This window comes from Giraffa tippelskirchi, chromosome 6 (assembly GCF_054371585.1).
Source record: "Giraffa tippelskirchi isolate mGirTip1 chromosome 6, T2T-mGirTip1v1.2.pri, whole genome shotgun sequence".
NCBI classification, from domain to species: domain Eukaryota; kingdom Metazoa; phylum Chordata; class Mammalia; order Artiodactyla; family Giraffidae; genus Giraffa; species Giraffa tippelskirchi.
Window position 1 is genome coordinate 96,460,573 of NC_137280.1, and position 26,694 is coordinate 96,487,266.

Genomic DNA, 26,694 nt, shown 5'->3' on the forward strand with positions numbered 1-26,694 from the left:
CGCCCTAGAGTCTGTGCTCCAAAACAAGAGAAGCCACTGCAATAAGAAGCCCAAGCACTGCAGCCAAGAGTAGCCCCCACTCACTGCAACTAGAGAAAGCCTGTGTGCAGCAAGGAAGACCCAGTGCAGCCAAAAATAAATTTTACAAAAAAAAAAAAGGGGTAGGAGGGTCAGAGGCAGAGAGAGACAGGAGATGCTGCGCTGCTGGCTGTGAGGATGGAGGGAGGGGCTGAGAGCCAGGGAGGTGGTGCCTCTAGAAGCTGGAAAAGGCAGGAGCTTATGCTCCCCTAGAGCCTCGGGAGGACCCAGCCCTGCCCACATCTCGACTGAGCCCCATCAGACTCATTTCGGACTTCGGACCTCCAGAACATGAGATGATAAATGCGTGTTGCTCAAAGCCCATAGGCTTATAGTAATTTGTTGCAGCAGCTGCGGGAAACTGATACTAGTGCTGACTGATTGGCTGGAGCCTTCTGCGTGGCTCTCCAGAGTGCACCACCAGGGATGCTAAGTAGCGATGCTAAACCCATTCCAGTGTGTGGTTGGTCCCCACCTGCTCTGGTTGGGGATGATGCCCCGCTCCTTCTCCCGGAGGTCACGCCCCATGCGCACTGCCAGCCACTGGCCTCCCCGGGCAGAACTCTGCCCAGGGCCGGGGTACAGTGTGTCCAGCACGTGGAAGACGTCTCCGCGGGTGAAGCCCAGGCCAGATGGCGGGCTGGGCTCCATCTCAAAGTGCGTGCGGATGTAGAAGGAGTCGCCCAAGCCAGACTGCACCATCTTCTGGAAGACTAGATGGGGAGACTCCGTGAACTGGTGGGACCCAGACCCCACCCCTCCCCAGGGCCTGACTGTGGATCTCACTCAGCGGTGGGCCACGCACAGCTTTCTCTCTCTCTCTCACACACACACACACTCACTGTCCTGCTTGTGCTGTGTCACCAGCTCCACCTCCTCGCCGACTGGCAGCCCTAACAGGAAGTTCACAGCCTCCTCCCGGGTCAGGTTCTGGAACGGGGTATCATTCACCTGCCAGGAATGGGGTGCAGGAGTGGGACGATGCCCTGGGTGAGAGATTCCAGCTCTTCCTCTCGACAAAGCTCGCAACCCTCTCCTTCCAGGGTTGCTGTCAAGAGTCCTGGAATTAGGGGATGGCTTTCCAATGGAGGCATTGCCTTGTGGCACCCAGGCTTCACACACACTAATTAAGGTTTGACCCAGAAACCAGGAAACGGGAAATGTAATCAATTCAGGCACAACCAAGTCTCAATGAGTGGTCAATATCAAGACACAGGAACAGGGGGGTCTCAGCTGTGACAGGACCAGGACACTGGTGGGAATTTGGTGAAACATGAAAGAGGCAAGACAGGGACTTCCCCAGTGGTCCAGTGGTTAAGAATCCACCTGCCAATGCAGGGGACAAGAGTTCGATCCCTGGTCCAGGAAGATTCCACACGCTGCAGAGAAGCTCTATACGTCAGCAAAAACAAGACCAGGAGCTGACTGTGGCTCAGATCATGAGCTCCTTACTGCAAAGTTCAGACCTTAGTTGAAGAAAGTAGAGAAAATCACTAAGCCATTCAGGTATAACCTAAATCAAATCCCTTATGATTATTCAGTGGAAGTGACGAATAGATTCACAGGATTAGATATGATAGACACAGTGCCTGAAGCACTATGGACGGAGGTTTGTAACACTGTATAGGAGGCAGTGACCAAAACTATGCCCAAGAAAAAGGAAGGCGCAGAGCAGCCAAAAATAAATAATATAAATAAATGAATAAATAAATAAATAAATATATATATATTTGAATGTCTCTGAGGGTCTTGCCGGCCCCCAGGGAGGCCCAAGAAGAGGGCTCACAGACTCGGGGACCACCCAGAACGCCCACCGCCAGCCGCCCCAGCCAAAACTCTCGCTCACCTGCAGAATCTCATCTCCCTCCTGGATGCCCTGCCCGTCAGCCGGGCTGCCCGCCTGAACCCCGGACACAAAGATGCCCACGTCATTGCCTCCGGCCAGCCGCAGCCCAATGTTCGTGCCCTTGAAGAAGCGGACCACCCGCGAGTCTGGGCTGTACCTGCGCGGAGAGGCGGAGGCGGAGTCAGGTGGGAGGTGGAGTCAGGGCAGGCGGAGGCGGAGTCATGCGCGAGGCGGAGTCAGGTGGACGGTGAGCTCCCCCGCTTCAGAGCCGCGCCTCCCAAACAGCCCCACATGGGTATCCCGGGAAGGCAGGTGGTGGGGGCCGAGGAGGCACCCCGGCGTGTGTAGGTCCTCAGTTTTCTTTTGGGACACATACCCGTGGTCCTCCACACTCTGACCGCTGGACACCCTGTAGATGTCATAGTTTCTTGGCCTCGGGGAGTCTGAAAGGGAACAGCCAGTTTTCCGTAAGTGCACTGACCGGTCCAGCTGCCAAACCTTTGCTGTAGGGTGTCCCTGCCCCTTGGAATGTGGCTGCCCAACCCCCGCTCCTTCCGGGGAGAATTGTCCCTGACCTCTGAGGCCCATGCCAGCCTTCCACACTGTGCATGGCATAGCCTCATTGGCTGAGATCACAAAAACCAGAGGTGAGGTGCTCAGAATGACACTCTCTGCTCACCTGTTTGGTTTTAAAATAATGTATTTGTTGATGCCAAATGAGAAGTCAGCATTGTTGAAATGTCTTTTTGTTGTTGTTGTTGTGTCATGTGGGATCTTAGTTCCCCAACCAGGGATTGAACCCAAGCCCCCTGCATTGGAAGAGCAGAGTCTCAACCATTGGACCACCAAGGAAATCCCTGCTCACCTCGTTCTGATGCAGTCCTAGAATCCACTGAACTTTCCCGCTGAAGCTGGTGGCTCTCCCTGGTGGGGAACACATTTGGGGTGGGGGTGGGGGATGTTGAGCAGCAAATTTTAGGAGAATTTTAATTTATCAGCACTTGGGTTTTAATTCTAGTCCTGCCCCTCTGCAGCTGTGTGATCTCAGGCCCTCTGCTCCTTATGCCATGACTAGTTAATGACTTAAAGAGCCAACAATGAAGTAAGAATTGGAACCTTGGTATGGGCTGTCCTCTGGCCTCTAAGATGGACTGTGGTGACCTCTACCCCTGGTTGTTACTTCTGCGTGGTCCCCTCCCCTAGAGAGACCTTCCTGCTGAGGGTCTGAGTCCTCCCACCAACAGCCATAGGAGGGAGCTTAGAAGGGGATTATCCACCCCCAAAAGCCCATAGCCCTAGACCACATCTTAGAACCTCCTATGAACAGGAGAGACCTCTTCCAGGCAGGCCACCATGGCTGCACCCTCAAGGCTACCCCATGCGGGAAAAGACATGCCCGTGTTCCCCTCCCATTTGGCCATTCTAGCCAATGGTTACATACACGGGGGAGTTGGTTCGGCTGGTGTCTGGACTCTGCTGCCCATGCTGGGGTGGCGGTGGGATGTGAGATGGTGGTGCCTGGGACAGTTCTGAGCCGAGGTCTGAGATGTCTGTGGGGGAAAACATGTCTCAGCCATGGGCATGGTCTTCCAGGCTGGACCCATTTCACAGAGGGGCACATCAGGCCCCTCTAAGCAAAGGGGCCCAGACCAGAGTCAGGCTCAGCTGGGAGCCTCCAGCCCTGATTTGCTGTGCAGCCTTGGGCAAGTTTCTGTCCCTCGCTGAGCCTCTCAGGGCCAGGCTTACCGCCCCCTGCTTGGCCCTGCCAGACACAGTCTGCTTTCCTGGCCCTCCGTTTGAACCTCCCTGCCCAGGGCTGGCCTCCTGGACCCTCACCCTCCAGGAGGGAGCTGTCACTGTCACTGACGGCTGGAGGGATATTCACCAGGAACTGGCCTCGGTCCCTGAGCACCAGCAGAGTCAGTTTCCCTTCTGATTTCTCAATCAGTTGCCGTGTGTCACTCAGTGACAGATTCTCACTGGACACTCCATTGATCTAAAAGGAATCAGGAAAGAAGAGAGGAAGCAAGTTCATGAGAGATAGGGGATACTAGAAACAGATATTTTGGTGGGGGGACTACAAACACATAACTCTCAGGGGTTACTAAAAGCAAACATTCTCAAGAGAAAATGATAGAATTGCATTCCTTCTGTGAGAGGATACTATGCCGAGAACTGACCTCTGGAAGAATTCTAGAAACAGACAGTTTTCTAAGAGGGGTGGGGGATGCTAGGGAAAAATTAAAAATGGATTGACTCTCTCATCTCCCCGGAGAGGGAAATTTCTCAGGAGACACTGGGAACAGATATTAGAAACAGCTCAGGAGTAATAATAGAGACAACTCTAATTGGGGGTGAGGGAGTAAATACTTATATACTAGAAACAGACAATCTCTAGTAGGTGCTAGATACAGACATTCGAAGTAGACTAGAAATGCACAATTCCTAGGAAGGGTTTAATGGCATCTCAACTACCAGGAATCCATTTCTAGCATTTTCTCTTGGGAATGTCCATTTTCAGTAACCCTTGGGATTGTGAGTTTCTAGCCACCCCCCACCTCTAAGCTCTAAGTGTCAGCTCTAAGCCACTAGAAACAGACAATTCCTCAGGGTCACTAGAAACAGATAACTCTGAGAAGAGTTTAGAAACAATCAACCAGAAATGATTTGGAAATCAAACACCAGGAATCACTAGAAACAGATTTTCAGGGGAGGAGTCTAGAAGGAAATGAACTCTTAAGGCAGAGCTGCTCCTTGCAGCCTGGTTTCTGGATCACTAGTATCCAGCCACCTAAGACAGGTCTATGAATCAGTGGTGTAGCCAGCTGGCCATGTGATTCTGAGAATACTAGAAACAGACAACCCAAAGGGAGTACTAGAAACCAACATTTGGCAATGGATTAGCAGCAGATAGGGGGAAGGGGGGAAAATCCTGCATAGCCATCTCCAACCTTTGGAAAATAGGTAACAATGCAGCCGGCAAGTGGTTCAGCTCTGCTGACCTTACTGGTGTCTTGGTAGCATTGTTACTCTCTGGCCCCAGTCTCCCTGCCTCTAATGGGAAGTCCGGGCTTACCTGGAGGATGAGATCTCCTTCCTGAAGCCCACTGTTCCGGGCAGCCAGGCCTGAATCTGTGATGTGCTTGATGAAGATCTGACTGCCCAGTTTGACCCCAAAATCTGTGGGAGAAGGTGGAAAACTGAGGCAGGGCCTGGGGTCTAGGCTGTCAGGGGCTCTCAGATCCCAGACTTTTCACCTGCTCTCTACCATCCTGCCTTCCCAGCTGCTGTCTGAGCGGACGGGGCAAGCTTCAGCATTTCCACCGGGCATTCTCCCCCACAGGTACCTGTCAGCAGGTGACAGCACACCTGGTGCCCCGTAGCTGGAGATGCAACACATAAGCACCAGGTGGTGCCAAGAGCTGGGAAGATGGAGAAAGTGGGGAGCTGGGGAAAGTGGCCTTGGTGGGGGACGGAGGGGGGCATTTGGGACAAGGTGGTCGGGGGATGGCCTCTCTAAGGCGGTGATGTCTGAGCCAGGTCTCAGATGAAGCAAGGGAGCAAACCCTGCAAGGGTCTTAGGAAGGTTGTTTCCGGTGGGAAATGGTTCGTGCAAATGCCCTGGAGCAGGGATTCGGATGTCATTGCATGGTGGTCAGCAGTAGGCACCTGAGAAGGGGCAGAGCCCGGGCTGTCCCTTCCGAACACCCTGATGACAACACCAAAGGGGCTTCAGGGTCACAACCCCCACTACTCAATGAGATTCACAACGAACGTTTTCAGGATTATTAAAATTACGATGTGGGGTAGAGGTCCCAGTGCCATTTGTCACATCATAACCACAATTCCGAGATCATGATGCTGTCCTTGAATCAAGAGGGGGGTGAGAGGTCATGTCTCTCTACCTCTGTAGAGGTAGAGGTCTACTGTTCTCTACCAACGAACACCTTGACCATCTACTGATGTCACGATATGTGAGCTTCCTGTTTCTCTAAGAACATGCCACAAACTTAGTGTGTATAATACAACACAGATTTATCTCACAGTCTGAAATGGGCCTCATGGGACTTACTCCAGGTATGGGCAGGGCTGATCCCTCCAGAGGCTCCCAGGGAGCACCAGCTCCTGCCATTTCCAGCTCCTGCCATTTCCAGCTTCGAGGTACCACCTGGCTTGTGGCCCCTCCCTCCATCCTCACAGCCAGCAGCTCAGCATCTTCCGTCTCTCTCTGCCTCTGATCCTCCCCCTCCCTCTTATAAAGACCCTGTGAAGACACTGGGGCCCCAGGGAATCTAGGGTCGTCCCCATCTCAGGGGCCTAGCTTAATTGCACCTGCAGAGTCCCCTCTGCCCTGTGAGGTGACACATCCACAGGTCCTGGGATAGAGCATGGACATCTTTGGGGGCCGTTATTCTGCTGACCACACACCATGCAGGACCGAATGTCAGGGCAGCACTGTGGCCCTTTCCCAGGGACTCCAAGACCCCTGCCAACAACGTAGCCCCAAGGCTCACCATCACTGTCTCTCTTCCGCACCAGCACGGACTTCACGGGCCGCATTTGCATGTCCTGCCGCGGCAGCCGCTTGAAGCCGGACACCAGGGCCAGCCCGTTGGCCTCGGAGCCACCACCTGGGCTCCTGCGCCCGTGGCTGCCGGCCCGGCTCCGGCGACCTGCCCTTGGCCGACGGGAGCGCTTGCCCCAGGAGTGGCCAGAGCCGCTGGATGTGTCCCCCTCGTAGCCCCGGCCGTGGTCAGCCTCCTCCAAATGCCACAGCCTATCTTCCTCATCTGAGTCCTGGTGTCCTGGGGCAGAAGTGACCTTGGTGGAGGGCACCTGGACTTTCCGGGGACGCTTCACCGTCTGTTAAGGGAGGCAGAGATGGGTGGGGGGCCAGTTCAAGGCTCTGGCCTGTCCCCTGGGCAGCCCTGGGGGACTCTGGTCCCTCTGAGCCTCAACATCCAAGCTGTGAAATGGGGACACAATTCCAATGGCTCGGGGGAAGCTTATATACATCTGCCCATGGGCAGCAGGATCGGGGATGGGGGCGTGGGGGTGGGGGACTCAGCCAGGACAGAGGTGCTGCTGAGCAGGAGCTGCCCCTCCCACTCACAATGTTGGCCATCTTTGTGCAGGTCTTGAGTATCTGAATGGCGAAGGTGGAGGTGACACTCTCCATGGAGACCCCGTTCACCATGACAATGTGGTCCCCTGTTCTGAGGGAGAAGGCCAGGTCTCAGGGAGGAGGCCTTGCTGGGAGCCCCTCTCCCCAGGCCTTCCCTGAGGGCCCCTGGCAGGTACCCCAAGCTCCACAAGGCCTGGTTCCAAACCATCAGTGTTCCCAGGCTCACAAAGACATCCTTCTGGGCCTCAGTTTCCTCATCTGTAAAGTGGGACTGACCAAAGAACCCACATAATAATGAAATGCAATTGTAGAACATAAACTGCAATTGCAACTGGCATCTCCACATCCCCTTACTTTTTACTCTAGGCCCCCCTCTTCATACTTTTCTTCCCTTCTCTCTCTGTTTCACACTCTATTTCTCTCTGAAGCTGGCCCCCGATTCTGAGTATCACATCACCTGTCAGACACTTGGGCCCAAGAATCATTTTTCCCAAAATAACTCCCAGGAGCCTCCTGGCCCCAAGACCTCAGGGTACTGGGTCACTCTCCCTCCAGCCAAAAAGAGGTTTCCAGGATATTTGTTCCAGGAGCATTCCAGGGCCACCATGACCCCGAGAACACAGTCAGTCATGTTGCCAGCTTCCAGTCCTGTGTTGTCAGAGCTGGAAGGTGCCAGGCACTTTTTAGCCTCCCGACTCTGGTCCATATAGGTCCTTCTTCTTGACCTGCCTGTCCCCTGTAACCCAGCTGCCTTGACACTCACTGTAGCCGGCCCTCAGCCGGCCCTCCAGGCACCACATCGGACACAACCACAGATCCACCAGACCGGTCTCGACCACCAGAGATTGCGATGCCAAAGCCTCGGCGGGGATCCTGAGAGGGGATGAGAAACAGAACGCGATTTTGCTTCTCACTGGGACACGGGGACCAACCCACCATTTCTGTTGGCACCCATGCAGGGAGAAGGAGGTCCCACCTTGCTGATCGTGGCTGTGTACTGTTCCCAGATGGTCAGCTCCTCCATGTCCAACACCTGGAGGGAGGTGACAGGGAAGGTGGGTGTGAGGATTCAGGGGTCTCCATACCTGGGTGGGGAGCCTGGCTCTGATATTCTCCTGGCCCAAGCCTGTGGGCTAGTTGCAATCTCTCCTGAGACCTCAGTTTTTTCATCTGCAAAGTGGACTTTAGTCAGTGGTTCTCAACCCAGAACTGTTCTGCCTCCTCCAGCAGACACTGTGTGGTATCTGGGATCATCTGTGGCTGTCACAACTAGGTGTGCTCCTGGCATCGAGTGGGTGGGGGCTAGAGGTGCTTCTCAAATTCCTTCAGTGAACAGGACAGACCCCACCATAAAGAATGATCCATGGGCTTCCCTGGTGGTACAGTGGATAAGAATCCGCCTGCCAATGCAGGAGAGATGGGTTTGATCCCTGGTCCGGGAAGATTCCACATGCCATGGGGAGCAACTAAGCTCGCGCACTACAACTACTGAGCCCACGCATCTAGAGCCTGTGCTCTGCAACAAGAGAAGACACCTCAGTGAGAAGCCCATACAGCGCAATGAAGAATAGCCCTTGATTGCCGCAACTAGAGAAAACTCTCGCATAGCAACAAAGACCCAGAGCAACCAGAAATACAGAAAAAATACAAAAAAAAAAAAAAGATCCTTTCCCAGATGTTAATGGTGCTGAACTATAATGGAAGCAGAGAAGAGGCAAGTCCTTGTTGCTTTCCCCCTGGGAGATCTGGCTCGGTGCCTAGGGGGCATTGAGCAAGGCCCACAGGCACAAGGGACTCACTCTGCTCCAGACCCTCAGGCCTCCTCGCCATTCCTCCAACAGGCCAGACCCAGCCCTACCCCAGGGCCTTTGCACACACTTTCTCCTCTGCCTGAAATTCTCATCCACCAGATCTCTACCTGGCTTCCTCCCTCACTTCCTTCTCCCAGCCACCCGGTCTGCAACTGGCACCCTCCCCAGCCTACAACAGACCAGTTTATCTGCCTCGCCCTGATTCCCAGTTCATAGAACCTGTGATCCCTTGACATTCTCTGAATTTTAAAAATCTGGTCACTGCACTTCTCCCTCTAGAATGTCCGCTTTGGAGGGCAGAGACTTTTATCTACCTCAGATTCTATCTACGGAATGATTGAATGAAGTGCTTCCTCTGCGCCAGACTCTTTGCAATAAGATCTCATTTAATCTGCTCACTAACAGGTATTCTGTTAACAGATATTCTATTATTCATCTGTCATATGATTTTTCCAGTAGTCACGTATGGATATGAGAGTTGGATCATAAAGAAGGGTGAATGCCAAAGAATTGATGCTTTTGAACTGTGATGTTGGAGAAGACTCTTGAGAGTCCCTTGGACTGCAAGGAGATCCAACCAGTCCATCCTAAAGGAGATCAGTTCTGGGTGTTCATTGGAAGGACTGATGTTGAAGCTGAAACTCCAATACTTTGGCCATCTGATGCAAAGAGCTGACTCATTGGAAAAGACCCTGATGCTGGGGAAGATTGAGGGCAGGAGGAGAAGGGGACGACAGAGGGTGAGATAGTTGGATGGCATCACCAATTCAATGGACATGAGTTTGAGCAAGTTCTGGGAGATGGTGAAGGACAGGGAAGCCTGGCATGCTTGCAGTCCATGGTGTTGCAAAGAGTCAGACATGACTGAGTGACGGAACAACAACCACAGATGAGGAAAGCTGGGTCCAGAGAGGGAAAGTCACTTGCCAAGACAACAGAGCAATTGGAGCATAGGGCTGGGGAGGCATGGCTTCTGTTATTTTCAAGTCCAGGGTACAGATGAGATCAGAGGCTTTGGGAATAGAGGTCACGCAGCCAACAGAAGGGGAGATGTGGCCCCCACCTATCCCTTACTTCTACCTGGATGTGCTGCTGCCCCTGGGGGGCCTTGTAGAAATGATGCCCTCTCCCCACATAGCACAGCAGGTGTGGGGGGATTCCCTGTGGAGTGCGTGGTGTGTTTGCCTGCCTTTTCTTAGAGGTTCCTGGGAGAGCAGCATTCCAGGCTCCAGGGAGGTAGGAAGCCGGAGAAGAGGGAAACAAAACCAAGGGCAGGGCCACATGAGCCCTCCTGGGAGCCAGGTCTGCTTTCACCACCAAGATTTAAATTCTTCAGTCTGCCCTTGACTGGCTGTGGTGTTACCTCTCCAGCCTCATCTTCCCCATCTGTACAATGGGTACCTCCCTCACCCCCGCCATCCCATCTTTCAGTGTGAGAAGGGGGCCTGGAGTCTCCCACAAATAGCAGTAGGAGCCTCTGGAGGGACGGCAGTGGTTGTAGTGAGAAGTAATAATAATGACCTTTCTCCTCTGTGTAACATTAATAAGCAACACTATTTCATGAGCTGCCAGCAAGCACTTTGCAGTACCCATTCCTTTACTCCTGAGTCACCTCAGGAAGTGGCACTGTTTCTATTCCTGCCTTCCTGCCTCACAGAGGAGGAAAAGGAGGCCCAGAGAGGTTCAGTAACTTACTAGAGGTCACACAGCACTATAGTCCCAGCATCCTTCTGGGTTTTTTTTTTTTCTTAACTTATTTTTCGGAACAAAATCTTTTCCCTTGCTCTGATTTTATGTTTGGTGTCATTAAATGACCCCCTTGAATTTTGAGTTCCTGGCTCTATTTTAAGAATCAGCCCCCAGGGAATCACAGCCCCTAAGGGGGCAGGCACAGGTGGCCATGGCTTGTCCCGGATTGTGCAGGTTCGCCTCCATGGATACGGGCAGGCTCTCTGATACCCATAGGGCCACACCTAACCCCACAGCCCACCTCATCTTAGTTCACCCCCAACCCTTCCCCAGCTGACCCCTGTGCCTGGACACCCTCCCAACATACATACAGCTGTCCCCTGACACTTGGGTCTCAGCTCAAATGCCGCCTCCCCAGGAAGACCTCCAAGACTAGCCAATCTTCTCTAGCATCCTACCACTCCTCTGCTTTATTTATTAGGTTTTACTCATGGCATCCAAAACCATCTTCAATTACCCTTTTTATTCATCAGTTTGTGAGTTTCTGATCTTTCCTCTTGGGTGTGAAGGCTAGGCGGGGCTGTCTCTCTGGGTACTTTGCTGATTGGCCCTCCAATCAGCCTCCCTTCCAGGCTTTTGCACATGCTGTACTCCCTGGCAAACTCCTATTCATCCTTCACAACCCCAGGGGCACTGTCTCTTCTTTCAGGAAATAAGTCCTCAACACCCCCGCAAGACACATACATTTCTTGCCTCTGATTATTGAGGCCTGAGAGGTCCCAGTCCACCTGTCTCCCCTACACCACTGAGTCTGGGGATTCCTGGTAGGCAGGGTTGGGGGCCTTGGGACCCCATCATTGTCTCCATAGGACCGCATGTGGGGGGAGTTTGAGGAATGCACTAATGGTAGAATAAAAGGCTGATTTTGACAGGAACTCCACCAGGTTCTCTGGGAGATAGTGGAGGACAGAGGAGCCTGATGTGCTGCAGTCCATAGGGTCGCAAAGAGTAAGACTGGACTTAGCGACTGAACAACAACCACCACCTGCATGTACGTCCAGAGTTCCTAGCCTCCTCAGCCCCACCCCCCTCCAGGTGAGCTCCGAGGGGGCGGGGCCCGGGCCTACATCCCCACCCCTTGCCACGCGTGGGACAGAAACACCGGAGACGGAGACGAGGGGCCTCCAGAGGGGACTGGGCTTACCGAGTCACACCGGCCCCGCACGTGGTTGCCAGGCTGCTGATCACTCTCCCCCTCCCCGCCCCCACCTCTGGGAACCACAGCGGGGGTCAGAGTGGGGAAGAGGAGGGGAGGGGACCACAAATACTCGAGTTGAGGACGGGATTCTGGGAGCTGCTTCTTGTTGCTGGGAAGGAGAAAGAACTTCCCGGCCCTAGAGCCTCGGGTGGTCTGGCCTGGGGCCAGCCACAGATCTCCCAAGCCTGTTCACTTGTTTACCCCTCTGGGGCCCGACCTGAAACTCCGAAGGGTGGGTGTGACAAAGTCGATTCAAGCTCCAACACTGGAGAACGAAGCACACACCCCTCCCCACAGAGCCACGGGGATTCCCTGCCCCAGCCTGATCGATTGGCCTGCCCGATGCAAAAGGGGACTCTCAAGCCAGATCGCCCAAGTTAACGACCCTGTATACAGTAGGCACTCAATAAATGGTGATCCCCTCTTCCACAGCCTCACTGCCTTCCAGCCGTTCCAGCCCACAAACTAAGTCCCTGCCTACAGTTTCACCCTTAGTGGTCAAGCTCAACTCGGCTCATTTTCCTGGGAAACTGCACACCTACTATGTACCAGGAGCATTTTTTCCCCCTCCTAGGATCCTCCCCACGCCCTTCTATAAAGTGACCATCACCCACTTTATAGACGAGGTTCTCAGAGGCGTGGACTCACTGGCTGGCTCAAAGTTACACAGAAAAATCGGGATTTGAACACCGGTCTACTTGCTAAGGGACTTCCCAGGTGGCGCTGGTGGTAAACAACCGGACTGCCTATACCTGAGACAGAAGAGACGCGGGTTCGATCCCTGGGTCGGAAAGATCCCCTGGAGAAGAGCATGGGACAGAGGAGCCTGGCGGGCTACAGTCCATTGGGTTGCAAACTGTCACACGCGACTGAAGTGACTTAGTACACACACGAACGCTATCTGTTAAGGGAGGCAGACCCGGGGCAGAGGGAGCCCCCGGAGGCAGCGTTGGAGGCCAGTGGGCGCGGACACTCTCCCCGTGCTAGCCTCTACATTCTCCCGGGCCTCAGTTTCCCCATCTGTTACCTAGGCAGGGGGTGATCTGGGGTCCTGGGTCCCGGTCCCAGCCCCGACCCCACCTCGGTCCCCTCCCCCTCCGGCCCTCCGCGGGCTACTCGCCTGGAATCTCACCGCCATAGTCCACCCTGGGGGCTGTCCAGCACCTCTGGCCCAGGGCGGGGGGCCTAGAAACAGTCAAAACTGGACCCCACCCTGGCGTGAGGGAGGAAGCTGGGGAGGGTCGCGGCGAAGCAGGTGTCCAGCACTTGCCCTCCTCCCGCCCGCTCCGCCGCTAGGGCTGCACCTGCAGTCTTCCTCCTCTGCGTCCCCTCCCGGCCCCGCCTCTGTCCCGACACGCCTCCGGGACGCCGCCGAGGCCTCCTCCGTTCCCACCCTCCCACCCCTCCCAACACAGGATCCAGGCCCTGGGGTGGGAATTCCAGGCCGAGTTTTCCGTCCAGCTGCGCACTACCCCGCGGCCGGGTTGGAGACCCGCCGGGCGAGGCTGCGAGGAAGACCAGGCAGGGATTAAGACCGCGTTTGGAACGGAGCCTGCGCTTTGGAAGGTTTTCCATCCAGGAAAACCTATGCGTGTTGAGATTCTGTAGAGAGACGTGTTATGATTAGGAGCTAGCCAAGAGTCAGAGACCTCCCGAGAGTAGGGCTGGTCTTTCTCGGTCACCTCATCTTCAGCAAGTTCACCCTAGTTTATTTGATTTTTTCACTTTGGGGAATTTATTTTAGAGAGGAAACTGAGGCCCAGAGAAGCCTAGGGTGGGGTGAGAGGTATGGACTTTCTGAAGGTGTAGGCTGATATGAGACTTCCCTTTTGATGTCCCCTACAGTGGAGGATCCAGAAGGTGCACAGCGGTCACCTCTGGACCTGGCCAGAATCCAGTGTTATCAGCCTGTCTGCACACCTAGCCCTGGCTTGGGTCCCCAGCTGGGAAGGACGCGCAGCAGGGACAAGGAAATTCTTTAAGATTCTTGGAGTAAAGGTCATGTTTCCTTCTCCACACCCTGCCTCACCCTGAAGGGACCTATCTAGGAATAACTGGACCAGAGCAGGAAACCCTCTACCTGGGGGTGTGGAAGCGAGAAAGTCACTTGGGTGGGTGGAGCCACCATTGGCTCTACCCTCACACTCCTTCTTGCTTAAAAAAAAAATAGACCCTGAGGCCCAACTGTTTCCCTGCCCCTCCCAGGTCAAGGTTGAAGGGGCAAATCTGGGTAAAGACACCCCTTCCCAGCCTCACCCAGTCAAGACTGGGCAGAGAGAAGCTCAAGATTGTGGGAAGAGGGGAGGCAGAGGGGAAAATTAGGGATCAGGGAAGTCTTCCTGGTGGAGGGGGCATTGCCACTGGGGTTTAGAAGGTTGGATATTGCTGTTTTTGTTCAGTCACTAAGTCATGTCCAACTCTGTCACCCCATGGAGTGCAGCATGTCAGGCTTCCCTGTCCTTCACCATCTCCCTGCGTTTGCTCAAACTCAAGTCCATCGAGTCGATGATGCTGTCCATCCATCTCTTCCTCTTTCATCCCCTTCTCTTCTTGCCCTTAGTCTTTCCCAGCATCAGGGTCTTTTCCAATCAGTCAGCTCTTCTCATCAGGTGGCCAAAGTATTGGAGCTTCAGCTTCAGCAACAGTCCTTTCATTGAATATTCAGGGTTGATTTCCTTCAGAACTGACAGGTTTAATCTCCTTGCAGTCCAAGGGACTCCCCAGAGTCTTCTCTGGCACCACAGTTTGAAAGCATCAATTTGCGATCAGCTTTCTTTATGGTCTAACTCTCACCTCCATACATGTCTACTGGAAAAATCATAGCTTTGACTATACAGACCTTTGTTGGCAAAGTGATATCTCTGCTTTTTGATACACTGTCTAGGCTTAACATAGCTTTTCTTCTAAGGAGCAAATGTCTTTTAATTTCACGGCTGCAGTTACTGTCTGCAGTAATTTTAGAGTCCAAGAAAATAACGTCTATCACTGTTTCCATTGTTTCCCCATCTATTTGTCATGAAGTGATGGAACCAGATGCCATCATCTTAGTTTTTTGAATGTTGAGTTTTAAGCCAGCTTTTTTATTCTTCTTTTTCACTTTCATCAAGAGGCTCTTTAGGTCCTCTTCGCTTTCTGCCATAAGGGTGGTGTCATCTGCCTATCGGAGGTTGTTGCTATTTCTTTTGGCAATCTCAGTTTCAGCTTGTGATTCATCCAGCCCAGCAAGAAGGTTGGATAAGAATTTGCCAAATGTGCAAGAATATAATCAAAATCTTTGAGGCCCCCAAAGTTGACGTCTCAGCTCTCCCCAAAACACTAGAGATCCCAGTTAGCCACAATTTACCTCTCAAGGGTGCCCAAAGGCTTCCAAGGCAATAACCCCTTGCAAGAGCCCCCTTCTAAGGACCTATTTGAACCCTCATAAGTAAATCAGTGTTAGTTGCTCAGTCATGTCCGACTCTTTGCGACCCCGTGGACTGCAGCCTGCCAGGCTACTCTGTCCATGGAATTCTCCAGGCAACAATGGAGTGGATAGCATTCCCTTCTCCAGGAGATCTCAACCCAGGGATCAAATCCAGGTGTCCTGCATCGCAGGCAGATTCTTTACCATCTGAGCCAACCTCAGCCTTTTCCAATGTGACCTTGGGCCACCAGCAGGTGACCTTGGGCCAAACACAAAATGATTTTAGGTAGAAGAAAGTCAAACATTTTTTTAAAATAGATGTATATTTTCTTTAATGGGTTACAGGAAAAAACATAAATAAATTCTCCACTGCCACATGTATATAGGAATTCACGGCTGCAATTACTGGGGAGGAGTTACTGATTGGGATGTAGGTCTGGCAAAATCAGACAAGTAGGCTGTCTCATGCTTAAGGAGTGTTAGCTCTGCTGCAACCACTGTTACACAGGTATCCAGGTGCCCATTTGCAGCTGAGAAAACTGAGACCAGATGTGTCAAGTAGCGGGCCCAACTAGAAGAGCTGGATTTGGCTGTTTGGTGCCACACCCCTCATTCTATACGCAGGGTGATTTACCTCTCACTCCCCCTCGAAACCCCACTTGAATATCTGAAGACATTTTTAGTAGACACTGTTGGCATTGAGTGGGCTTCCCAGGTGATTTAGTGGTAAAAAATCCACCTGGCAATGCAGGAAACGTGGGTTCCATCCCTGGGTCAGGAAGATCCCTTGGAGGAGGAAATCGCAACCCACTCCAGTATTCTTGCCTGTAGAATCCCATGGACAGAGGGAGCCTGGCGGGCTACAGTCCATGGGGTTAGAAAGAGTTGGACACAACTGAGCATGCACACACTCCTATTGGCATGGAGTGGACAGAGGCCAGGGATGCTGTTCACCACCGCCAAGTGCCCAGGACAGCCCCACCCCAGAGAACCATCCAGCCCCAAAAGTCAGTAGTGCTGAGGTAGAGAAACCCCTCTTTAAACTCCTCTAAGAAGGGGGATAACCACCCCAAGATACATGGTCTTCCATCAGCCACCTCCCATACTTCATTCCCTGCTCAAGAACACTCAGCATTTCCCCAGTATCCATCAGATAACCTGTACTCAAATTCAGGGCTTTGGAGAAAGGTGCATCCAGTGCTGCCTCACAGAGGTAGGGTCATTCATGCATTCATTTTCTCAGCTATTCAGTTGTTCATGCAAAAAAATATTTCAAGCCCTTGTTGTGCACCAAGTGAAGGAGGAAGTGAGCGGGTAAGGAATTCCCGCCTGAAGTTGCAGTGCTGATTACCACCAGGAGGAGGCAGCGTGCACACGGCCTGAAGGGATGTTGTGGGAGGGGAGGATACTAGGAACCTGGGGTATGACCCTTCTCTGCCCTTTCTGAGCCCCAGAGGGGGAAACTGGGCTCAAAAGGGGTGGGGACAGGGCTGAGGTCTCCCCGAGTGGTGGCCGCCAGGAAGGGTGGGAACCTGGAGGGAGGGAGTGGTGGTCATTCACGCCTGAGGCTTAAAGCTTCCCTGGTGGAGACTGCTTTGCTGGGCTGCAGGAGGCGGTCTTATTTGTGGTCAAACAGGTCTGACCAGAACCCAAGAATGAAGCTGCTCAGTCACGTGGCTGGGCGCTGGCTCATTCAACTACTGAGTGCCCACTGTGTACACCCAGCTCTGACACAGGCCCTGCCCTAAAGAAGGCTGGTCACCGAAGAATTGATGCTTTCGAATTGTGGCATTGGAAAAGACTCTTGGGAGTCCCTTGGACAGCATGGCACTCAAACCAATCAATCCTGAAGGAAATCAACCCTGAAGATTCATTGGGAGGACTGATGTTGAAGCTCCAATACTTTGGCCATCTAATGCAAAGAGCGACTCATTGGAAAAGACCTTGATGCTGGGAATGATTGAGGGCAAGAGGAGAGTATGAGACAGTTGGATGGCATCAACTCAGTGGACATGATTGAGCAAATTCTAGGAGATAGTGAAGTACAGGGAAGCCAGGCGTGCTGCAGTCCATGGGGTCGCAAAGAGTCCAACGCGGAGGATCACTGAATGACAACAACAAAAGGAAGCCCAGGGCCCTCAGGGAAGGTAGACAATGGTCTAATCTTCAGGTAGCAGAAATAAAATGTCCAATCTAGATTTCTGAGAGCACCTGCACAGAGACACAGCTGGTCTGGGGACTCCTGGAGGGCATCTCTAAGGAGGTGTTACTGAGATTAATAGGAGTGACCTAAGTGAGAGGGATCTGGGAGGAGGTAACAGCTAGACCTGAAGGAGGTAAGGGAGGCACCATGGGAGAGCTGGGTGGACAGCCAGTGCAAAGGCCCTGGGGCAGGACTGGGCCTAGAATGTTGGAGGAACAGCGAGGAAGACCTTGTGGCTGGAGCAGAGTGAGAGAGGGAGAGAGAAGAAGGAGGGGAGAGCAGGGAGGAGGCAGGGGCTTCTGACCCCAGGGAGGTGGGACCCAGGAGGGCTATGGGCAGAGGAAGGGCCAGGGCCTGCTTCAGGGGCCCACTCACGCCCTCTGGTGGCCCACTGCTAGGACGACAGACTGAGTGGCAGGGGCTGAAGCTAGGGGAGCTGTGAGAATCCAGAGGCCCTGCAAAAAAAAATGTTTTAAATCAAGTTTTATTTTGGGGGAATTCCCTGGCGGTCAAGTGACTAGGACTCTGCGGTTTCACTGCCCGAGGGCCCAGGTTCAATCCCTGGTCAGGGAAATAAGATTCCAGAAGCTGCGATGCCAAAACCCCAAAACGTTTTATTTTGGACCTTTTTATATATTTTACTTTATTTTATTTTATTTATTTAATTTTGGCCGTGCCTCTAGTGGGATCTTAGTTCCCTGACCAGGGATTGAACCCAGGTCCTCAGACAATGAAAGAGGGGAGGCCTAACCACTGGACCAACAGGGAACTTCCTGGACCATTTTTAAATTGACAGGAAAGTTGTAGATGTAATTCAGAGAGTCCCCCTATGTTTCTCACCCAGTTTCTCCCAACATCATTTTACATGACCGCAGTGTACCTGTCAAAACTAAGAAACCACAGTCTTATCACTGCTAACTACACTCCAGGCTGCGTTCAGGTTTTACTGCACCAGGACTGGGTTTAGCATCTCACAGTGTGTCCGGTCCTCACATCTCCTCGGGCTCCACTCCCCCTTGTTCCATGGACCTTTCCAGTCTGGAGGAGACCAGGCAGGGGCTTTGTACACCACTCCTCATTTGGGGTTTGTCCAGTGCTTTCCTCGTGCCTGGACTGGGGTTATGGGTTCAGGCAGAGGGCGGGGGAGGAAGGGCAGATTCTGGGGTGTGGCCGGCTTGTGGATGCTCATAGCACTGAGGTGTGTCCCTGCGGTTGGCACCGTGAGGGCGCTGGAGCACCTTAGGGAGAGCACTTTGATGTTGGAAGGAGGGGGGTGAACACCCTTCTGGGGGCAGCTGCAGGGGGGCTCACAGAGTGTGTTCCCCTATCGCCTGCCTCCTGGGTGGGAGGAGGCCCACCACAGGGGGCAGAGAAGTGCCTGTTGAGAATCCCAGCCTCTCTGATTCCGGCCTCAGTTTTCTCATCTGTATAATGGGACCTGCTTCTGCCTTTGAGCGCTATGATTGGGAAGGTTCACAAACTAAAGCAGCTGGCACATAGCAGGTGCACAGAAAGGTTTGCCTGGGTGCTCTCTGTGGCTCCATCCCAACTTGGGTCAGGAGGAGGGAAATAAGCCCCTAGTAGGAAAAAATGAAGTGAATTATGGTGTCCCCCAGGGCTGGACAGGGACCACCCACAGAAATGTCAACTTTGAGGTTTCATCCTTTTGTGCAATGGCTGAGGGAAGCACCCACACCCCTGATACCTGCATCCCGGTCTCCAGTCTGGCTTCTGTACCTGTGCCCCCGCCAGCTCCCCCCACCACGTCCCATGACAGGTCCCTCATGACCCCCAGTTTGCTGGGGGGTCTTATCTGCTTTGTGACTGATCCAGCCACAGCTGGAATCTGTCCTTCTAAAGTGCACAGTACTGGTCTTTGTACTCTGCTCAGAATCTTAGGTGGTTACCCATGAGCTATTCACTCCTTTATGGAGCACCTACTGCATACCAGGCACTATACTAGGAACTCAGGACACTGCAGAGGTAGAGCTCACAGACTTTCAGAGCAGACATGCAACTAATAGTCTGAGGGACTTCCCTGGCTGTCCAGTGGTTAAGGCTCTGAACTTCCACTGTAGGGGATGTGGGTTTGAGCCCTGGTCAGGGAACTAATATCCCACATGTTGTGTGTCTCGACCAAAATAAATAAATAAACAGAACAGTGTCTGCGATTAGTGTGTGGCTAAAAAGCTGTGGCTTTAGCTCAAGAACATTCCCTAGCCTTTGGTCAAGGATATTTATTGAGCGTCTGATCAGTGCCAGGCTCTGGGCACTCTTCTTAGTTATCTGTGCTTCTTATGGTCTTCAAATTATTTTACATCCCTGTAAATTGCAGGAATGGCTTCCCTGGTGGCTCAATGGTAAAGAGCCTGCCTGCCAATGCAGAAGACTCGGATTTGATCCCTGGGTCGAGAAGATCCCCTGGAAGAAGAAATGGCAACCCAATCCAGTATTCTCACCTGGGAAATCCCATGGACAGAGGAGCCTGGCGGGCTACAGTCCATGGGGTTGCAAAAGCATAAAACACGACTTAACAACTTCACAACAACAACAAAGTTACAGGAAACTGGTAATATTGCAAATGATACTTGTCCATAGACATATAAATGAATTTCGTCCTGTGGAGACTATTGATTATTGTCCTATGGTTATTGACCCGTTTTATAACTATTTGTTATTTCATTTCAGCCTTGATTGCTGGTGTGTATTCTTTCTTAATAGTCTCTCCTTACACAAGCTGTAAGATCTTATTAGTTTCCATATTAATTAATGAGTTAAGATAACTCATAAAGCACCTGTTTGTTTTATTTTTAAATATTTATTTTTATTTGTTTATTTGGCTGCACCAGGTCTTAGTTGCAGCATGTGGGATCTAGTTTACTAACCAGGGATCGAACCCAGACCCTCTGCATTGGGAGCATAGAGTCTTAGCCACTGGACCACCAGAGAAGTCCTTGTTGGTTTTATGTTAGAGTATAGTCATGCGTTTATGTTTTTTGAAAAAAAAAAAACAAAAAACAATCCCTTACCTCCATTACACTGAAAGCCTTCACTCTAGCATCCAAGGCTCCTCCCTCAAGAAATTTCCACCTACTCCCTCTCACCCATTAACATCTTCAAGTCCGAGAACATTCTTCCCACTTTTCTTCCTAATCACCCTGAACCCTGTCTTTCATATGTCAGCAAATGCTCTTAGTTCTCCCAAAATGTGTCCAGAATCCTTCCACTTCTTTCTCCTTCTGAGCCTCCACCTGGTTCACCCCATCCTCGCCCACCTGGACCAGCAGAGTCCACTCCTCCAGGTCCCTGGTTCCACCCTCACCCTCCACAGTCTGTCCTCCCTGAAGCAGCCACCAGATGACAACCGTGAGCGCCAGAGTCAGGCCTCACCCCTCCTCTGCTCGCAGCTCTCCAGGTCTCCCATCTCCTTAGGCGTAAAAGCCAGAGTCCTTCCGGAGGCTCACAACATCCTGCAGGACCTGTCCCATCCCCTCCGGGCCTTTCCCTTGTCTCTTTCTCTCCCCTCTGTCCATCTACAGAGGCCTCCCAGCTGTTCTACCAGGCACAATCCTGCCCCAGGGCCTTTGCACAGGCTGTTTTGCGCTTGGAATGCCCCTCCCCCAACTACTCACTTCTGTCAAGTCTCTGCTCAAATGTCCCCTTCTCAATGAGTTCACGAAATTACAAGGTGTCTGTTCCTTGGAAGAAAAACTATGACAAACCTAGACAATGTATTAAAAAGCAGAGATATTACTTTGTCGCCCTGAGCCAACAAAGCTATGGTTTTTCCAATAGTCATGTATGGATGTGAGAGTTGAACCATAAAGAAGGCTGAGCACTGAAGAACTGATGCTTTCGAATTGTGGTGTTGGAGAAGACTCTTGAGAGTCCCTTGGACTGCAAGGAGATCCAACCAGTCAATCCTAAAGGAAATCAGTCCTGAATATTCATTGGAAGGACTGATGCTGAAGCTGAACTTCCAATCTCTGGCCACCTGATGCAAAGAACTGACTCATTGGAAAAGATCCTGATCCTGGGAAAGATTGAAGGCAGGAGGAGAATGGGGCAACAGAAGACGAGATGGTTGGATGGCATCACTGACTCAATGGACATAAGTTTGAGCAAGCTCCAGGAGATAGTGAAGGACAGGGAAGCCTGGCATGCTGCCAGGGGTCCATGGGGTCACAAAGAGTCAGACATAATGGAGCAACTGAAAAGCAACAAGTTCTCCCCTGATCTTTCTACTTAAGAGTGTGAAATACTTCCCTGCCTGTTTTACTCCTATCCCTGCAACCCACTCCAGTACTTTTGCCTAGAGAATTCAGTGGACAGAGGAGCCTGGTGGGCTGCCATCTATGGGGTCGCACAGAGTCAGACACAACTGAAGCAACTTAGCAGCAGCAGAAGCAGCAGCTGTACCTCTTTCACTTTTTTTTTTTCTTCTATAAGACTGACCATCTTCTAACCCAGGATATAGTTTACTTCCTTATTGTCTCTTGTTTCTTGTCTGTCCTCCTCCACCAAAACACAAGCCCCACAAGAGCGGGAATCTTTGTTTCTCTTGATTGCCCCCTGAATCCCCAAGGCCCGGAACAGCACTTGCCACACAGTAGTAGGTGCCCCATAAATGCAGGTTCATTCCCTGGGCAGCCCCTCCTCCCAGGCATGATCCCCACTAACCTCAGCCCATTCCAAAGGGTGTCAGGCTCCGCCCTGAGCAAACACAGCTTCCCTGGCACCAGGCCAGACCCGAGGAGGAAGAACAGGAACCCAGATTCCCGCAGTGGACTTTCCCCAGAACCGGGGCCACAAAGAAGCCTTGAGCCAGGGAAGAAGGACTCTAATAAGATGCAGAAACTGGGGTATTGGCTGGGGGGGGAGGGCGCTTAGGCAGCCCCCACACCTCCCCAACTCTCCGCATTTTCACTCCTATCAGGCTGACAGCCCAACTTTCCTGTGTAGCCCAGGGCAGGTGGCTGCCCCTCTCTGAGCCTGGATTTGACCTCTGCAAAACAGGAAGGCAATGAGATGGTGCCACTGGTTTGGCATTCTGGTTTTGGGGGGGCAGTTTGCCCTGCCCCTTGCATGATTGGGAATCTATTACGTGCTCTAGTATATGCTATTCTCAGCAGCCCTGCAACCTAGTGTCCCTAATTATACCCATTTCACAGAGTGGAAAACTGAAGTCAGATCTCTCTGACTCCATGGGTTTTTCTCTCTCCAAACCCCAGTCGAGGTATATTCCTTCCTAACTCCTCAGACCCTGAATCTTAGCATCTCTGTTTCCCAGGAGTGACTCCAAATGCCAGCCCCCCCCCATACCCTGCAACTGGGACACTCATGCATTCTGAGCCCCAGAGGGCCCTCTTCATCTCGGACAAAGAGCTTTGAGGTGCAATCAGACACTTGGCTGGCTAGGACGCACTCTTTGTCCTGCACTTTTTGGGAGAAAATGACCCAGAAAAGCTCTTGCCACCAGACTCCTGTCTTCTCGGGGGTCTAATCTTCCTTTGCCTGGAAACCATCCTGGCTTCTTGCCCACAGTCCGCTCTACAGACTCTTGTGGCCATCATCTACCCACTCATTGCTTCATTTCTCCATAGGGAGATTTCACCCAGAGAAGAAATCGAGATAAGGAGATAAGCCCTCCTCCCCCAGGACCCTTGTCGCCCCCGGCTCCAGCAGCAGGTGTAGAGGAGATGAGATGCAACTGTCTGAAAACTTGGGGGCCTCTTAAGAAGTTCCAGGAGGTCCAGATACCAACCAGGTGCCAGTTTGTCTCACCTGCCACCACTCTGCCAGCCTCCCCTCCTCAATTTGGGGGATCAGAGGCCAGCTGGTACCCCCTCAGCCTCCCTGCAAGAGCCCGGGCCAACAATGACCCTCTGAAGTCTGTGGTTGTGGCGTCCTGGGCAGGCTGCCAGGGGCAGTAACTGCCGGCCAGATAATCCCTTAGAAACTATGTCAAATGCCCACACCAGAGTGTCGGTTTCCTGCTTTCCCGGGAGCCTGGTGGTGGGGGGAGGTGGCAGGGGGCCCGGGACCTCATGGTGGGGAGCCCCATCTGGACAGTACCTTTGGGGTGGTAGGCCGATCGGGGTGGGGGACTTACCTGTCTAGGAGGCTAGGTGGCCTCTGGGCAGGCAGCAGCAGTCAGGGCCTGGAGGTCCGCCTGGCATCGGGGGCAGGGCAGGGACCCGAGGCTTGGGCTCCGGCCTGCCCACTTGTTTGCCCAACTTTTCCTCTCTGTGGTGGCCACAGACTGGCCGATCCCGTGCCAGGTGGAACCAGCAGGGCGACAACCACAAGCCAACGGGCGAGAGTGAGAGAGACCTGGTTGGGTGTGTGGTTCTGTCGCAAGGTGCACACTCACGTGGGAGCCTCTGGCCTTAACCCCTGCCCGCCCGGAGGCCAGGGATGCCCAGTCCCATCCCACTTGCGCTGGCTACCACCAAGCCCTTGGCATCAGCAAAGGATGGGCCCACGTGGCAGGTGAAAGACATTGGTGGCATAAATCCAGAACTGAGTGAATAAATGGTGTGTCCCCTCCGCCCCCCCGCCATCGCTCCCCCCACCGTCCTCCAGGCACTGTCTCGCACCTGGTGGCCGGACTGCTCCTTCCCTTCCTGAGGATCTGAGCACAAAATCTGCTTCTCTACCCCCACATGAGTGGCAGGATCCCTACTCTGAGAATTTTCTATCACTTCCCAGCTGGGCAGCTTTGGGCAAGTCACCCGGGCCCCCTCAGTTTCCTTTTCTCAAAAAATGGGAACAGAGACTTCCCTGGCGGTACAGTGGTTAAGACTGTGCTCCCAATACAGGGGGTCATGGGTTCGATCTCTGGTCAGGGAACTAGAATCCCAGGTGCCACGCCTTGTGGCCAAAACAAAAAAATCAACCCCCCCCAAAAAGAAACAACATAAAACATTGTATAGCAACTATACTCCAATAAAAACAAACAAGCACAAAATGTTTAAAAATGGAAACAACACTGGTGTCTGCTCCTAGGGTTGTTTCCTTGAGTAACTGAATGAATGTTGGTCCATAAAGTGCTCAGAGCTTTGCTGGGCACACAGTAGGCAGCATTTTCTAATCTCTACCCGCAGGTGGCTGGTCTGAATGAATGAGAGGTGGGTGAGATACACACAGGATTTGGAAGAGCCGCTCTGCAGAAAAGAACCTAAAACAGTTCATTAGTTTTACACATCGATTCCCTGTAGAGATGACAAAGGTTTTGAATGTATTGGGTTAAATGAAATATATTGTTAAAAGTAATGTCACCTGCTAGTTTTATTTTTATTTATTTATTTTTGGACATGCCCCATGATACGTTGGATCTTAGTTCCCTGACCACGGGATGAAACCCACACCCCCTACATTGGAAGTGTAGAGTCTTAACCACTGGACCACCAGGGAAGTCCCGGGTTTTTTAAATTTCTTAAGAATGTGGTTGCTAGAAAACTTTAAATGACATTTAAAAATTTACATCGCCTTGTAGTTCTACTGGAAAACACTGGGATATGTGCTCAGTGACTAAACAACAACAAAAAGCACGTATCAACTGTGGAGCCTTTTTTTGATCACATTCTCTTGCCGCTGTACAATATCTCTATTATTTTCAAAGTATTTATTAGCAACTGAAAAGCCTTGTGTGTTGTCTGCTTGTTTATCTGTTTCTCCTAGATGTCTCTCTCTCTCTTTTTTCCTTTGTGGCCACACGTATAGCTTGAGATTTTAGTTCCCTGACCAGGTATCAAACCTTGGCCCCTGGCAGTGAGACCACTGTGTCCTAACCACTGGACCACCAGGGAGTTCCCTTAGACGGTTCCTCACTGAGGTAGGAATTTGGTCTTGCTTATTCCTGTGTCCGTGTGGCATAGATGGAGAAGGCAATGGCAACCCACTCCAGTACTCTTGCCTGGAAAATCCCATGGACAGAGGAGCCTGGTGGGCGGCAGTCCATGGGGTTGCTAAGAGTCGGACACGACTGAGTGATTTCACTTTTCATTTTCATGCATTGGAGAAGGAAATGGCAACCCACTGCAGTGTTCTTGCCTGGAGAATCCCATGGATGGGGGCACCTAGTGGGCGGCCGTCTGTGGGGTCACACAGAGTCGGACACAACTAAAGCGACTTAGCAGCAGCAGCAGCAGTGTGGCATAGAACAGTGCTTGGTACATAGCAGGTGTTCAATAAATATTTGTGAAGTGAATGAATGAATGAATGGAAGGAGTATGGTGAAGTTTGGGGAGGGAGTGAAAAACTCATTAAGTCCCTTTTACCTGCAGAATCGGAGAAGGCAATGGCACCCCACTCCAGTACTCTTGCCTGGAAAATCCCATGGACGGAGGAGCCTGGTAGGCTACAGTCCAGGGGGTCGTTGAGATTCGGACACGACTGAGCGACTTCACTTTCACTTTTCCCTTTCATGCACTGGAGAAGGAAATGGCAACCCACTCCAGTATTCTTGCCTGGAGAATCCCAGGGATGGCGGAGCCTGGTGGGCTGCCGTCTATGGGGTCGCACAGAGTCGGACACGACTAAAGCGACTTAGCAGCAGCAGCAGCAGCAACCTGCAGGATTGAAGCTGAAGCTCGAATACTCTGGGCACCTGATGCGAAGAGCCGATTCACTGGAAAAGACCCTGAGGGAAAGACTCATTGGAAAGATTGAAGGCAGGAGGAGAAGGAGACGACAGGATGAGATGGTTGGATGGCATCACCGACTCAACAGACATGAGTTTGAGCAAACTCCGGGACTTGGTGATGGACAGGCTGCACGCAGTCCGTGGGGTTGCAAAGAGTCCGACACCATTGAGCGACTGAACAACTACCCGCAGGACCCAGTACTGGCGGTAATAGCCTGTATAGCCACCAAGGGGCGCCCGAAACCAGGCTACCAATCCCAATCGCGGCAGCTTTGGTTTCCCATCCTGCAAAATGGGAATTTTGAGCAGGGACATGGGAGGATGAAGCCTGAGGAGCAAAAGCCGCTGCCCCACCCCGATCCTGGCCCCTCCTCTGCGCCTCCAGTTGTCTGAGTCAGTGGTTCTCAAACTCTATCAGGTATCCGAAACGCCTTGGGAGGCTCAGCGAAAGATTATGAGTCCCTGCACCCTGAGTTTTTGATGCAGGAGCCCTGAGGTGGCGCCCGAGAGCCTGCATTTCTAAAAAGTTCCTGGCGGATGCTGATGGGGGCTGGTCCGGGCACCTCGCTTTGAGAACCATGGATATAAATCTTTTCTCAAGGCAGATTCAAAATGAATCAGGACCAAAGAACTC

General features: G+C 52.3%; 1 protein-coding gene across 4 annotated transcripts in view; it reads right to left on the minus strand.

Annotated features, from left to right (window-relative positions):
- Window positions 1–26,248, minus strand: part of TJP3 (tight junction protein 3) — a 32,969-nt gene extending 6,721 nt beyond the window's left edge. The window contains exons 1-13 of one of the 4 annotated variants that reach the window (XM_081499778.1): window positions 25,696–26,248; window positions 8,026–8,082; window positions 7,813–7,922; window positions 7,038–7,140; window positions 6,439–6,787; window positions 5,001–5,104; window positions 3,761–3,920; window positions 3,366–3,474; window positions 2,790–2,848; window positions 2,301–2,367; window positions 1,925–2,081; window positions 921–1,029; window positions 554–791 (exon numbers count right to left, since the gene is read on the minus strand). In XM_081499778.1, the coding sequence (XP_081355904.1) occupies window positions 554–791; window positions 921–1,029; window positions 1,925–2,081; window positions 2,301–2,367; window positions 2,790–2,848; window positions 3,366–3,474; window positions 3,761–3,920; window positions 5,001–5,104; window positions 6,439–6,787; window positions 7,038–7,140; window positions 7,813–7,922; window positions 8,026–8,082; window positions 25,696–25,755 (1,682 nt within the window). In that variant the 5' untranslated portion in view covers window positions 25,756–26,248. Of the gene's footprint in view, window positions 1–553; window positions 792–920; window positions 1,030–1,924; window positions 2,082–2,300; window positions 2,368–2,759; window positions 2,849–3,365; window positions 3,475–3,760; window positions 3,921–5,000; window positions 5,105–6,438; window positions 6,788–7,037; window positions 7,141–7,812; window positions 7,923–8,025; window positions 8,083–12,927; window positions 13,146–21,045; window positions 21,069–23,525; window positions 24,255–25,695 lie in introns of those variants that run through there. The other 3 variants (XM_081499780.1, XM_081499781.1, XM_081499779.1) reach the window with 3 other exon arrangements.
- Between the last annotated feature and the right edge of the window lie 446 nt (window positions 26,249–26,694).